The sequence below is a fragment of the Schistocerca serialis genome, chromosome 8 (assembly GCF_023864345.2).
Source record: "Schistocerca serialis cubense isolate TAMUIC-IGC-003099 chromosome 8, iqSchSeri2.2, whole genome shotgun sequence".
Classification (NCBI taxonomy): Eukaryota; Metazoa; Arthropoda; class Insecta; order Orthoptera; family Acrididae; genus Schistocerca; species Schistocerca serialis.
The window spans coordinates 34,551,771-34,567,885 of record NC_064645.1 but is presented as its reverse complement, the minus strand read 5'-3'; the positions used below and the strand labels follow the sequence as shown (position 1 = coordinate 34,567,885).

General features: G+C 40.1%; 1 protein-coding gene across 1 annotated transcript in view; it reads left to right on the top strand.

The window, feature by feature from the left end:
• The window catches only part of LOC126416432 (cyclin-dependent kinase 1-like), a 77,440-nt gene that overhangs the window by 22,851 nt on the left and 38,474 nt on the right, over window positions 1-16,115 (top strand). The window contains exon 4 of the mRNA XM_050084152.1: window positions 14,267-14,422. Coding sequence (XP_049940109.1) covers window positions 14,267-14,422 — 156 coding nt within the window. The remainder of the gene's footprint in view (window positions 1-14,266; window positions 14,423-16,115) is intronic.

The following is a 16,115-nucleotide window of genomic DNA, read 5'->3' as shown; positions in this document are numbered from 1 at the left end:
TCAGCGTAAGAATAATATGAATATAAACATGACATGATATGATATGTATATTATTCTGTGTTTGCTGTTGTCTCACTCTAGTTTTGTAGTTTATTAGACAAACAGGATTTAAATGAGATAGCAGCAAACACGGAAGAATACAAGGCATAATGTTTACATTCTTCTACCTTTTCTTTTAATTTATTTACTGACGCAGAGGTTTTGGTACCAGTATTTATCTTTGTGCCTGCAAAGCATGCCTGTGTAGCGCTACATATATTCGACAGCAGAAGTTAGCTGTGGTGGCACCTACCAACTTTTTCAGAACTTTCGCTTACTTTGCACTCGATTCTAAGCCGCAGGTGTTTTTTTTTATTACAAAAACCGGGAAAAAAGTGGGCTTAGATTCGAGTAAATACAGTAGTAATTTGCAGGTATGTGAAATTAAGTGTGCGAGGACTGTATGCAGTTTAAAGGAGAAGCCACAATAATTGGTAATGGGAGGTAGCCTCTGCCATGTACTTCATTGTTTGTTTGCAGGATATGGATGTAGGTGGTTCACTGACTGTTGCAATATCCTTTGTCTTTGCCCTGGCACATTGTTTTTTCCTTGCATAGCTTTTATCTCTTGAATCATTATTTTGGAATTTTGATGTCAGTTTCCAAGAGCTCTTACGCTTGTCTTGAAATCTTCATCAAAACTGATGTAATCTGCGCCATCTGATAGAGATGGGCTGAACATGTGGATTTTTCTGTAAGGAAAAATCTTTTTTGCATGATGGCCTGTTTTAATCTGGTTCTGTATCAGATTTTGTCGTGTATTTTAGCTGATTTGTCATTTCCAATTTAATTAATGGCAGTTTGTTTCATTTTTCTATAATAGTTGCAAAATGTTCTATGTAAAAATGCATACTTGAGTGAGGACAGTGCTTCATGATGAAAGCATTGCAAGCAAAGACTACTCGGACCAAACAGCTGTTATTGTAAAGAAAAATCTTTTTGAGACTTTATGGCCTTTTGTGTACAATTAAGTGGTGGACAGAATCGTCAACATTTTCAAAGTTGCATGGATTTAATTGATCTTTTTTCACTCAACAATGTGGGGTAGTGTATTGTTTGAAATTCTGTGCTCTTTGTTTAGTGCAATTCACTACAACCTATACGTCAGCTAGGCTTCAGAGACAATTCGTAAAGAAAACAAAGAACATAAATTTTTGGTCACTAAGTTAAAGCAGTGTTTAAACCTACCAATAAAATAGCAAAATAAAAACCAGTGTTTTACACCTTAAATTCAATACTTCAGAATTACATACTTCAGGATCAAAGGAGATCACTTACAAAAAGCAGAAGCGTTGGGTTGTCGATAGGTGCACACAGAAAAGAAGAAGAAAGAAAATCTTTCAAGGTTTGGGAGTTGTCCTTTGATGAGCTACACACACACACACACACACACACACACACACACACACACACACACCTACCTGTGCCCCTGTTTGGTGTCTGCTAGACTCGTGCCCATGTAGTGGCATATATTTTGTGTGTGTGTTATTTTGTGTGTGTGTGTGTGTGTGTGTGTGTGTGTGTGTGTGTGTGTGTGTTTTGTTCTTTAGCTCGTCAAAGCATAAACTCCAAAAGCTAGCATTTTTCGTTACCTATCAACACCTTAATGCTTCCACTTTTTGGTGAGTGGTCTCCTTTAATCCTGAAGTATTTGCATTCTACAGGAACTTTCCTACAACTTTTACACCTTAATTTAACAATATGAATATGATTGTAGGCATTCATTACATTAAAATGCACTGCTTTCAGTGGTTGAACGAAACATCAGGTGTCAAATATAGGCAACTCATCGGGGCCCATAGCTCATTTGTGAGTGCATGCTTGACTACCACGGGCCGCCAGCCTTTGCAGCACTACTTTCCTTCCTGTGCTTGTGCTCCAAGCCTGTACTTCCACTATCCCTTTCCCCCTCCGTCTTTCCATTGGATTTTGTTTCTGGTGCTCGCCACGCTTGGACCTGGTACGTGGTTTAGGACCCTAGTTTTCATTTCACTTCCAGCCTTCTCTACACCTTTTCATTAATAAATACATGGCCCTCATTGTTGTGTTTGACCTGCCACCACTTTTCCAAATCTTTCAAAGTGCAAATTGTGCAGGCACCATTGCTCAGTGTGGTGTATGTTCCACCTTTGTGGCTTTCCATCTTAGCAATGTTCCCTTCCAGTAAGGTAGTACGCCCAGAACTCACCACTGTAGCCATCCTGTTATGGGTAGTGTGACAGGGACTTAAGTACCTGCAAGATAGTAGCCCTCTGACCAAGCAGAGATTGCCTTGTCGATGCCTGAGCTAAAACCTCCCCATATATGCCAAGGAGTATGTGCCCATCGTGATTGGGGCACAGGGACTCCAAATGATGGATAACTGGCTAGATAGCCATGGGTGAGTCTGGGTGACACCTGTGGGAAGAGCCCCTCTTTGGTGTAGTTGACACCTTGGCAGATGAATAACATATGCTGCAGGTGAAGTTTCTTCCTGTTGGTGGTTGTTAGGACCCCATGAGTCTCTTCAGAAGCAAAGAACTCACTCATGTCAGAGAGATGATCAGAGAATGTTTCCTTCACTGGCAGTGTCGTGGCAGGAACGTAGGGCTAAATGACAGTTTTGGTTAAAACAACATCCTGTGCCCAGTGGTGGGCGTTGCTTGCTTGTGACAAGCTGGGTGACATTTTGGTGACTATACTCCCCACAATACTCTAAAAAGGGTTCAAGGCATAAGTTTCCATTGTGACCCCTTGCAGTCTCCATTGTGTCCATAGTGTGCCAAAGGACAATAGGGTTGCTACTGAGACCTTCATCTTAGTCTTAGAGAGCGATTTGTTGCCTGAAAATGTCAAAGTGATGGTATACTGATGTGACATGAAACCCTAGACAGACTAGTCTGTAGGATTGTGGACAACTGTTGCATGCGAATGTTCCTTGTGCATCAAAACTAGACATGATTGTCTCAATGGGAATTCCGCGATCGTTCATTAAATAAAATATGGCGTTTCAGTCTTCGATCGCTATTCTTTATTTTCAGTTACCGGTTTCGGGCTAGCTGCCCATCTTCAGACCATATATTGTAGTTACAGAGTAACTTGTCCGTACAGAACACTCGGTTCGCTGTCATAAGACTTATTGTGCCCGGGAGACGGTGGCCCCTATCACTTGAGAGATCCAGCGGGCTATCGCAGAGTCCATACCTGATCTAGTAACCACCACAGATATTGGCCTGTACATTGGTGGAATGATCACTGTCAATTGGCAATCAGGGGCAGACGAACAGCTCTGTGGAACTTCTCTGTTCAACTACAGAACATCTTTATGCCTTCAGGTCTGTGAGAGCACATGCGAGGTGAGTGATAAAAGAATGGAAGAGGTCTTGCTGGAGGGAATTCGCAACTTCCATTAATCGGTCCACTTTCACTGCGCAAGTTTGAGGATGAATAAGACGGATTTCGGGCAAGAGTAGTACACGGCCTCTTATGGCCTTGTCAAGTAGTGGGGTCTTTGTGGACATACCAGAAGACGTGGCCCAGCTTTTAGCTGAACGCTTCACTGTTACTACATCATCCAGACAAGCCCCTGCTTTTCTGGTGTTCTTTAGGACTGCAGAGATCAGGAAGCTCAGTTTCTTTCCGCATAATGAGGAAGTCTAAAACCTTCTGTTCTCCTTGTGGAAACTGGAATCAGCTTTGTCTGCATCCAGAGACACTGCTCCAGGACCTGATGAGAACCATTGTGCCACGCTTCGTCATCTGTGCCCTGAAGCAAAAGGACAGCTCCTCTCTTGTTTCAATCAGATCTGGTTTGGTGGACAGTACACTACAACTTGGAAGGAGGCAATATTGATTCTGTCCTGGAAACCAGGCAGAGACTGTAGAGCCCCTAACAGTTATCAGAGTGTAGCCCTTACCAGTTGTGTGGGTAAGACTCTTGAATGTATGATCTGCCACGTCATCTGGCTGCTCGGATCCAAAAGTCATCTGAGCTACTCCCAGTGCGGTTTCAGGCACTACTGTTCCACTCTCAAAAACATAATTCTACTGAAGACGATGATACAGGAGTCCTTCTTCTGCTGAAACCATTTGGTTTACGTGTTTTTTGCCCTCAAAAAAGGATATGACACTACTTGGAGGCACAACATCCTTCACCAACTTCATGACTGGGGATTACTCGGACACCTGCTTCTTATCCAATCCTTTTTCAAGGACCGGCGTTTTTGATATCGCGTTGGCGAGGCCATGTCTGACTGCTATGTTCAGGAGAGTGGGGTTCCCCAGGGCAGTGTTCTCAATGTCACATTGTTTGCCATTGCTATCTATGGCATTTCCTCCGCAGTCAGGAGGCCTGTCAAATGCTCTTTGTTTGTGGATGACTTTGCAATCTTCTTCTCTTTCTCTGATCTTATGACAACAACGAGGCAGCTACAGCTGACCACTAGGAGGCTGGAAACCTGGGCCAGGACAAATGGATTACGATTCTTACCCGAAAAGACTGCACATGTCAATTTTAACTGTGCTTGTCGAAGTTTCAACCAACCAGTGCTCACAATGGGGGACAATATTTTACTTTTTCAAGACACTGCTCTTTTTGGGTTTATTATTTGACTCGAAATTAACTTGGCTCTCACATCTGAAAGACCTACAAACAAAGGGCTTCCAGCCATTGAATATTTTGAAATGCCTTAGCGGAAAAACATGGGGAGCTGACACGTCCTGTCTCGTGCAGTTTTGTAGAGCCTATGTTCTATCACGTTTAGATTATGGCAGCATGGTCTACTGGTCGGTCCGTCCTTCCTACCTCAAGATGTTAAATGCTCTCCTTCATGAGGGCATTCAGATATTGACTGGAGCCTTTCGGACCAGCCCAGTTCCGAGCCTGTGTGCAGAGGTTGGTGAACTGCCACTCTGGATTCGGTGACATATCCTTTTTGGCATGACAGGTGTTGAAAATCTGTGTCACCTCACTCATTGACATTTAGTTCAGTGGTCCTTTTTTCCACCTTTGAATGATTGTTCAGGAATCGGCCCCATGCGACCGAACCATTTGGGATACATGCTGTAGTGTGTCTAAAGTCTCTAGATCTCTCATTCATCAAAATACACAGCCAGGGATGGAACGCATTGCCACCTTGATGTCTTCAGAGGCCCAAAGTGATTTTAAGTTTGACACAGTACAAGAAAATTTGTACTCCAGATTTTGTTTTTACAACTTTGTTTTCGTCTGTTTTAAGTACATACCACAGTTTTATTATTATGTATACAGATGGATCTGAGCAGGAGAATGCTCTCAGTAGTTCTGCTGTTTTCCCTGATAGGATTTTTAAAGTGCATCTTCCTGAACAATTTCCAAATTATGATGCGGAGTTATATGGCATTCTGATGGCACTGGAGAAGGTTTACAGACATCAGCGTACAAGGTTTCTTGTCTGTTCCAACTCTCTTAATGCACTACAACAGGGTATATACGACCCGGGACAATCGGGAGATCCGGGAAAAATCTGGGAATTTTTTCATCAGAGAGTAAACTGGGAAAAACCCGGGAATTGTTTAGAATTCCGGGAATTTTTCATTGTTTTAGTTTTCATTTAAATTTTTGTGATTTTGACTGGTAAGAACCAATACTCTAACAAAGGATATTACTGTATCCCGCTACTGCAGAATAATACTGCAGCAACAAAACATGAACGAGAGAAAAGAAAAACGAAAATAAAACTAAAGTTGCAAAGTAAATGTGCCGTATACAACAATAAAACAGTGCTCATACAAGCGTCAGCCAACAGCAAAGTGTGTCAAAGGCTTTAGGAAGACTGTGCAATGCTTTATAACAACAAATTGCCTCCAATGAGTGTGACGTGACAACTGTTTAAATTAGTTTCGTTTGAGCTGTTGCGGGCGGGCTCTTCAGCATGCGCAGTTGAGTCGCATATGAGTAATACCTTCCCCCGCTTCTGGTTACAGAAATGTGGCTGGGCGCCACTACTTAATATTGCCCCGTTCGGAAATATAGTAAATCTGGGGTTGATGCACAGAGCAGTCTGAGTTGAGGTGGGGAGTCTCCACGTGATCTGTGTTTACGTTCAGTGATTTTGTTGTTTCCCGTTCGCTTACTGCTCTCATGTTAAATGATAACAAAAGGGATTTTTGTGGCCGGAAGCTATCAAATGAATTAAAATACGTTTGCATAATTACGGAAGGCTAAAATATGTTATTAGTTTCAGATTTTATTTTCACCTTTCTGACAGTCAAGCATTAATCGCCTTACAGAACAATGAAGTAAAGAGATTTGGCTTAAAATTAATTTTGTCTGCTGAGTCAGTCAATTTATTTGAAACGAAGTGTTTAATTTCACACTATTGGCAAGTTTCAACTTTCGCTACATTTCAAGTGCACGTATGGCATTCTGCCATAATAAAGAACCAAACGTAAGATAATACAGTACTGGTACTCAAAGAAAATTTACATACGAATGTGCATTTTAAGCCGAATTATGCGTTTTAATATGGTTCACAAAATTCCGACGATCTTGAAGTATCGTCTGATGTCTTGTTTCTTTTATAACACATGTTAGATCTTTTAATGTTTTACACGTACGAACATATGGGCTTCCTGAGTCACCGTAGCTGCGCAAGCACGGTGGCGCTTGTTATCTGGCGCTTTCTTGCAAGTGCTGAAAAGAACCTATTTCTAACTGGTCGCTGGAAAATATTGCGAATGGTGGTTTGAAAAGCATTACATTCAAAGCAGATTTCCTTTTACACAAGATGAACTATGTGCGAAAATGTACGATGAATTTTTTAAATCACAAAGCGTTTGACTCTCATTTAAAAATCAACTCTTTGTGGGAAACCATTTAGAGGAATTTCGAGCCCAGCTCATCAGACATTTACGTCGTTACTAAAAATTTTACTGACACATTTGTGTGATGTATCTTAAAGTTTAACACGTGCAGAAAAGATCAACATTATATGTGGAAGTTTAGCTTCTCTTCCAGCTTATTAATCTTTGAGACTAATATTATACGTGAATACTATGTATATTAATTTAAACCACAAACTTTTCTTATTCGTGTGTTTGCGCTACTGAAGCTCTCTTGCTATTGGCTTAAATTAATTAAAATTAAATTTTTGGCCTGATCGCCCCATTAGTAAGGACCAGTTGTACAGTCTCCGGCTAGCAGCCGCTCAAGTTCTATTCTGGAAGTAACTATCAAGTGAATTAAAATACATTCACATAATTACAGAAGGCTAAAGTATGTTGTTAATTTCAGATTTTATTTCCACCTTCCAGACAGTCAAGCATTAATAGCATTGCAGAACAATGAAGTTATTTTTGTCTGTTTGCTAGAGAAATTCGACTTTTTTGACTTTCATTAACCTTTTCTGAAGAGGCAGTCAATGTATTTGAAACGAAATGTTTAATTCCACAGTACTGGCCAGTTTCAAGTGTTAGCTGCATTTCAAGTGCATGTTTTCATCTTCTAGCACGTATGGAATTATGCCATAATAAAGAACCAAACATGATATAATACAGTACTGATGCTCCAAAAAAAATTTACATCCCGAAAACCACACTGAAAAGCTTAATATGAGGTCGAGGTCTACTTCATTGGGAATGTGGACATACTAATGTTCACTTTAAGTTGTTGTGGTCTTCAGTCCTAAGACTGGTTTGATGCCGCTCTCCATGCTACTCTATCCTGTGCAAGCTTCTTCATCTCCCAGTACCTACTGCACCCTACATCCTTCTGAATCTGCTTAGTGTATTCATCTCTTGGTCTCCCTCTACGATTTTTACCCTCCACGCTGCCCTCCAGTACTAAATTGGTGAACCCTCGATGTCTCAGAACATGTCCTACCAACCGATCCCTTCTTCTAGTCAAGTTGTGCCACAAGCTCCACTTCTCCCCAATTTTATTCAATACCTCCTCATTAGTTATGTGATCTACCCATCTAATATTCAGCATTCTTCTGTAGCACCACATTTCGAAAGCTTCTATTCTCTTCTTGTCTAAACTATTTATCGTCCACGTTTCACTTCCATACATGGCTACACTCCATACAAATACTTTCAGAAACGACTTACTGACATTTAAATCTATACTTGATGTTAACAAATTTCTCTTCTGCAGAAACGCTTTCCTGGCCATTGCCAGTCTACATTTTATATCCTCTCTACTTCGACCATCATCAGTTATTTTGCTCCCCAAATAGCAAAACTCCTTTACTACTTTGTGTCATTTCCTAATCTAATTCCCTCAGCATCACTTAATTCGACTACATTACATTATCTTCGTTTTGCTTTTGTTGATGTTCATCTTATATCCTCCTTTCAAAACATTGTCCACTCCGTTCAACTGCTTTTCCAAGTCCTTTGCTGTCTCTGACAGAATTACAATGTCATCGGCGAACCTCAACGTTTTTATTTCTTCTCCATGGACTTAAATACCTACTCCGAATTTTTCTTTTGTTTCCTTTACTGCTTGCTCAATATACAGATTGAACAACATCGGGGAGAGGCTACAACCCTGTCTCACTCCCTTCCCAACCACTGCTTCCCTTTCATGCCCCTCGACTCTTATAACTGCTATCTGGTTTCTGTACAAGTTGTAAATAGCCTTTCGGTCCCTGTATTTTACCCCTGCCACGTTTAGAATTTGAAAGAGAGTATTCCAGTCAACATTGTCAAAAGCTTTCTCTAAGTCTACAAATGCTAGAAATGTAGGTTTGCCTTTCCTTAATCTATTTTCTAAGATAAGTCGTAAGGTCAGTATTGCCTCACGTGTTCCAACATTTCTACAGAATCCAAACTGATCTTCCCCGAGGTCGGCTTCTATCAGTTTTTCCATTCGTCTGTAAAGAATTCGCGTTAGTATTTTTCAGCTGTGACTTATTAAACTGAGAGTTCGGTAATTTTCACATCTGTCAACATCTGCCTTCTTTGGGATTGGAATTATTATATTCTTCTTGAAGTCTGGGTGTATTTCGCCTGTCTCATATATCTTGGTCACCAGATGGTAGAGTTTTATCAGGACTGGCTCTCCCAAGGCTGTCAGTAGCTCTAGTGGAATGTTGTCTACTCCCGGGTCGTTGTTTCGACTCAGGTCTTTCAGTGCTCTGTCAAACTCTTCACGCAATATCATATCTCCCATTTCATCTTCATCTACAGCCCCTTCCATTTCCATAATATTGTCCTCAAGTACATCACCCTTGTATAGACCCTCTATTTACTCCTTCCACCTTTCTGCTTTCCCTTCTTTGCTTAGAACTGGGTTTCCATCAAAGCTCTTGATATTCATGCAAGTGGTTCTCCTTTCTCCAAAGGTCTCTTTAATTTTCCTGTAGGCAGTCTCTATCTTACCCTTAGTGAGATAAGCCTCTACATCCTTACATTTGTCCTCACTTTAAGTATGCCCTTTAAATTTGCACATTTTAGCATGGTTCATGAAATTCCTATGCTCTTGGACTATGCTCTGATATCTTGTTTCTTTTACGACATCTTTCAATGTTTTACATGTACATACATACGGGCTTCCTACGTCACGGTAGCTGCGCAAGCAAGGTGTCGCCTGTTATCTGCGCTCTCTGGCAATTGCTGAAACGAACCTGTTTCTAACAAGTCGCTGGAAAATATTGCAAATGGTGGTTTGAAAAGCATTACTTTCAAAGTAAATATTCTTTTACATAAGTTGAAGTATGTGCGAGAATGTACCATGAATTTCGTAAATCACAGAACGTATGACTCTCATTTAAAAAACAACTGTTAGATGACTAGCCATTTAGAAGCATTTTGAACCCTGAAGATCAGAAATTTTTGTCATTATTAAAAACTTTACTGGCACATTTGTGTGATTTGTCTTAAAGTGTAACACGTGCAGAAAAGATCAACATTATATGGGAGAGCTTAGCTTCTCTTGCAGCTTATTAACCTTAGAGACCAATATTATATGTGAAAGATTTGCTTTTCTTGTAGCAACACTATGTATATACTATTAACTTTCTCTGTTTGTGTGTTCGTGCTACTTAACAGTGATTTTGCTGTTGGGTGACATCACGTGTCCTTTGCACTGAATATCTGCCGTCATTGGCTGGCGAGATCACGTGACATGAGCTATGACTGGCTTACAAAAGCACATCGCAATCTCGATTTCAATGATTCAGAAAGTAACATAGGGTGTTTGGTGAAATTCCAATGTATACTTTCGTAATACGAAAATACGATGCATACGTGTTGCTGCACAGCGAAGATATTTCCAAAACATATCTTTTTCCCTGAGTTTCGTTTTCTAAAGTGACGGGAAATTCTTCACCCGTGTAGAAGACCATAACCATTCAAAGAATTGATAAGTTTTGCAGTTCCGAGGGAAAATATTCTGTCACTTAACACGGAAAAGTGTGTGTGTTCACCAGGGAGAAAGTATATCTTTAATTGGAAAATCCGGTAAAAATCCGGGAATTTTTTCCCGTGTCCTCTTACACACCCTGAAGGAGGTTTTGCTTACCAGACTGCACATCGGGCATAGCCCTGTAATACATGGCTTCCTCCTTCGGTGGGAGAATCCACCACTCTGTCAAGTTGATGGCATGTCACTTTCAGTTCAGCATATTGTGGATGTGTGTGTCCTTTATACTGATATTAGGGCAGTCCTCAGTCTTGATGGAGATCTACCTACCATTTTCGCAGGTACTGATTCCAGTGTTGCAGGGGTGGTGAAATTTTGTGTACTGTCAGGCCTCATCCCTTAATTAGCGGCGAAGGGCAGTAGACTTCAGTACATTATAAATTGCTTTGCATGTGGGGATGGTCTTCGTCTCCACCCACGAGATTAGCATGCTGACTTTTCGTCAGGGCACTGATGACCATGATGTCAAGCAGCCCTCAGTCCAAATAATAATCATCATCATCATCATCATCATCATCATCTTTCGGTGACTCCCTTGACTGCCAGTGCCCTTCTTCTTTGTTACCTCATGGAGTTTGCTTTTGGTTACTGTTCCACCAGCTTAACTTCAAGGTAGGCCTACTTGGCCATGTTCCCAATGGGTGTGAACCCTTCACCACCTTGGCTTTGTGTGGCAGGCCATTTTCAACTTGGGACTTCACTCGCTTCCTAAGGACACTACTCCAGATCTGATCTATCACTGTAAGCATCTGGACCTTTCCACGCAACTTATCGGTAGTACCTTTGTGTACACTGATGGCTCTAAGACCGACCATGGCATCAAGTGTGCCTTTCCTATTGGCACTGACAGTTTTAGATATCAACTTCAAGATCACTACTAGATTCTTGCAGTAGAGCTCTTCGCCCTCTATCAAGTCACCCAATACATCTGGCAACAAGATCTTTTTAATTGTGCCACATGTTCAGATTCTCTCAGTGCCCTTCAGAGCCTATGTATGCTATATGCAGTTTGTCCAAGAAATATTCCACTTGATACTGGTGAGTATGACGTCAGTATGACGGAAAATGAGGCTGTTGCCAAGGCTGCAGTCCACCCACCTCAGTCTGCTAGCTCTTCCATTCCTTTGGATGGTCTCCGTGTTGCCATCTGTCAGCAGATGGTGTCACTTTGGCATCACCACTGATCTCCTCATGGAAACAAGCTCCAGGGAATTCAACCTCTCCCAGTGGCCCCTCTGTCATCTTTTGAGAGGAGATCAGTTTAGCTAGGTTATGTATTCGGCACTGTAATTTTAGCGATCACTGTTTTTTATCTGGTAATCCTCCACCACTTTGTGCTCATTGTCATGAACCTTTGACAGTTCACCATTTCCTGACTCACTGCCCTTTTTTTAACTGCTTAAATTCCAGTTTATGTTTGTCGTCAGAGTTATTGACCATTTAAGTGAACGCCGTGCGGGCGGTTGACTGTTTTACTTTTTATCCATCACAACAATATGGTGAAGGATATTTGATCATTGGTTAGGGACCTCTGTTGTCTCTGTAGTGTATTTTGTGGACGTTCCTCAAAGGTGAAGTCCTTGTTTTCAGCTCTCTTTCCTTGTGTGGTTTGGGCTGAACGTATAATTGCTTTTAACTTCTTTTACTTATTGCTGTGCTAATGTTATGATATGGGCGCTTATGACCTCAGTTGTTTTTGTGCTCTAAAAAAAAACATGTTCTTGGAAAAACAGCAAAAAGTTTTTCATATCCTATGTCACGTGAAAGCTTAGCTTTTCTTGTAGCTGTAATGTATGTATATTAATTTAAACTGTTAACTTTTACCATTTGTGTGTGTGTGTGTGTGTGTGTGTGTGTGTGTGTGTGTGTGTGTACCACTTAAGAATGAGGTTGCTATTGGCTGACATCATGTGTCCTGTGTTCTGAGTATCTGCTGTCATTGGTTGGTATGATCAAGTGGCATGAGCTGTGATTGGCTGACAAAAGCACATTGCCATCTTGATTTCGGTGCTTCAGGAGCTACCATGGTGTATTTCATGGAATGTGTGTTAAAAGCGTTTGTAACCAGGAAAAATCTGTGCGTATGTGCATATACACCCTGCTTTACCAGCATCCAACCAACCAATCAAATATAGGCAAAATTTTTATTTTTGTAACTTTTGAAGCTGATAATGTAGTGAATGCAAGTGTACGAAAGTTCATAATTCACTAAATTGCTGACAGACACATAGACAATCAATTGACAGAGGACCATGCTTCAAATGCACTTTGCTCACTAACTACTCATTGTTAAAATAGGGAGAGATTTCTTGTGGTAAATTTTTTTCAGTACGTTTCAAGAGATTATGCTGTTAACATTGCTTTGTGACCTTCATGTATTGTATCGGTATTCTGCACAAAAAGTTGCAACAAGATGGCAAGTTGGAGGACCCTAGATATATTATGCCAGGTACAACATTTTCTCAAACCTCACAATTTTTTCATTTGTTTCCTGGATTGTCATCTTCATTCAGTGTTTTATACTCGGATTTTGTAAATTTTCGAACTGTGACACTCAGAAACTTCTGATAAAATGCCTGCATATTTTGTTTGTTTCTTGTCTACTTTTGTGCAGACTTCCTGTGTCGGATGTTGTAAAGAAAAAAATTTTACTAGTGTTGTTGTGCATTACCTTTGTTTGTGTTTCTCTATATTTAGTCAACACCGTATCATTGAGTTTTGGGACTGCTTATAATTTACTAGTGACTTTGTGTCTGCCTTTCCTAACTCAGACACTTGGTAAATATATATTAAGGTTTCTAATAATTTTGAGCAATATTTCCATAAATATTTAAGCTCCGAAGTTAGATAAAATGTTGAGATATATTTGAAAATTCAGTTTACCAAATCTTTGAAAGAGTTGGGTTATTACAGTCGCAATATGGTCACTGGACTTGACTCTGTCAAATTACTTTGCCGTAGATTTTAGTTCCGCATATCTAACATTTCTACCATTGAGTAGAAATTAGCTGTCGGTAAGGTATGTAACTAATATCCAAGTAACGCAGCCCCAGGTTGCATACTTTTTGATTCACTACTATCAGTTTTGCATCATCAGATAATTGTTGCTTTCGTGGCAACATGTTACAGGGCTAAAACCACTGCTTGTTTGGTAACATTTCATCTCAATAGTAATTACATTGGTTAGTATCCTGTACAGATAATGTTTTGGATGTGGTACAGTGTCGAAACTGTTCTGTTACACATCATATGTTTACATATTTTGAAGTTACTTAACTTGAAGATGAAACTATGGTAAAACGCTTAATTTACAACTTGATGAGCCATTGTTGTAATCTGTTTAGCTGACTATATTTGGAATTTTCATTGCCCTACTCACATCACTGCTTAACCAACTATCTATGTGCCTAGTAAGACTGGAATGTTAAATCACAACAAATAATGTTAGAGAACTTATTTTTTGTGATTTTAGTGCACAAATTATGCCTTTTTTGAAAAGCTATAGATCCTTTTCCTTTGAAAGAATATAGTTTCCATGTACAGTGTAGCATTTGGTAAAGATCAGCAAATGTGATGCAAACAGTAGGCATTGAAATAGACGAAGCATTGAACAACGAAACGGAAGAAAAGACTGTTATTGATTGAGTCACTTGGAAAATTAGATACAGAGAGCCAAAGCATAGAATGTAAGTATAAAGATTTCACCATGTGTGCCCAACCTAGACAACAATGAAATAATTCCTGCTACTGTGTCAAGGTTAATTGTAAGTGCTATGTTGTCATGATTGTACATTGTATCCTAGTTTCAGCTGCTATTACATCATGGCATTTTATCATTTACAGATGATTTTGGCAATATTATTCTGTCATAAACGCCGTGTCTTGCATAGAGACCTGAAGCCACAAAATATATTGGTAGATGGAAATGGCATTTTGAAAATTGCAGACTTCGGTTTGGGCAGGGCAATTGGTATACCTCTGAGAGTATTTACTCACGAAGTAAGTATCTTTTGAAAGTCATTTTTTTGTTTTTGGTTATGACATACTTTGGACTAATATTATTTTTCAATATAATGAAAACAGAGTGGCAATTCTTCTGGAAAACCTGCAATTTTCAGGGAATTAAATTTTAGGAAAACTTCAGGGAAATCTCACGAAATTTCATAAAATCTCAGATTTCTGCATTTTTAATGTAGTTCTGGAATGAAATTTTATTGAGTTGTAAATCACAAATTTTAAAATACTTAATGTTTCAAAATGTGTTTATTATAGGAATTTTGTATTATTCCATATAAATTATCAGTGTTTAAAAACTGAGGTTAAATTGCTGCTTATGGCCGGTATATAGCTCAGATGAGAGGAAAGTTACCAGGAGCTTCTTGACACCATCTTCCTCCTCGCACCTGGAATTCTGGAATTTCTTTTTTATTCTTTTTCTTTTTTCTAAGTTCGAGTAGCCACTCTGGAAAATGATAGAATGCTATTCACGATATAGAGGAGATGTTGAATTGCAGACAGGCACATGACTCCTAAACGTGTAAGCTTTTGGCAAAAAGGCCTCCTTCTAAAGTACACACATTCATTCACATTAGCACAACTCGTACACAAATGACCACTGTCTCTGGCCTCAGTGGCCATGGACTGTGGTCATGTGTGTAAGAGTTGTGCTTGTGTATGAATGTGTATGTGTTTGTGTTGTCTACTTTAGGAGGAGGTCTTTTGGCTGAAAGCTCTTATTTAGCATATTTTTTTTTTTTTTTTTTTTTGTCTGTGACTCAACATCACCTTTGTATGTTGAGTAGCGATCTACCCTTTTCACAATATTGTCACTATTCCATCCTGGATTTTTCATTGTTAAATATTCTGTTTTTCTGACATAAATTCCTTATTTTAAAAGTACATATATTGTAAGTTTAATTCATGCTTTTGTTATTAAACTGTGGAGCAGCTGATAAGGCAGTTGGTGGGGAACACAAGTCCTAGCAGCCATCCCTCCAGGGGACTCTCAATTCTTTCTTGAGTATACACTTGGCATGCTGGGTCCCCTGCCCTTGCAGTACTCCTTCCTTTTCTGTGCTGGAAGTCTATTCTCATATTCATTCCGCTGGGGACCATGTCTTGTGTACAATTGGGGAAACTGAGTCTTGTGAAAGTATTGGAAGACTTTGGTGCCTTTCATTTTTGCCTCTTTCTTTTTCTGATTCTTCTGTCCTTCCTCTGTTTCAGTGTTTGAGGTCTTCCTATAGGTTTTTCTTCCTCCCTGAAGGCCATCTCGTGTGTTTGACACACAAAGGGTAAATGGGTAATGTGTAACTCCTGGCAACTGGGTCGACAGATGGGGCTCGCGCATACCCCCTGGTACAGACCGGGCCCAGGGAGGGGTGATTGACTGAGCTGTTACCTTCCCAATTGCCGATGGTCCCTCTGTCTGAAGTTTGAGATGTAAACTGATGTGTGAACAATCGAGTACGGCAACTGTTCTACTCTCTGTAGGGGGCCCCCCAGAAGGAAGGAGCACCCCATCGGAGACGCTAACAATCGTGGGGATTCACCAGCGATAAATACATCAGTTGCATCAATGCGACCTCAATCTAATAAATGAAAATGAAATGGGGCTAAAAGAAAAACAAATCTTCCAGTTGCACCCCATTACCTCTTGCTATCATGCACAGGAGGATGTCAACATTTTTGT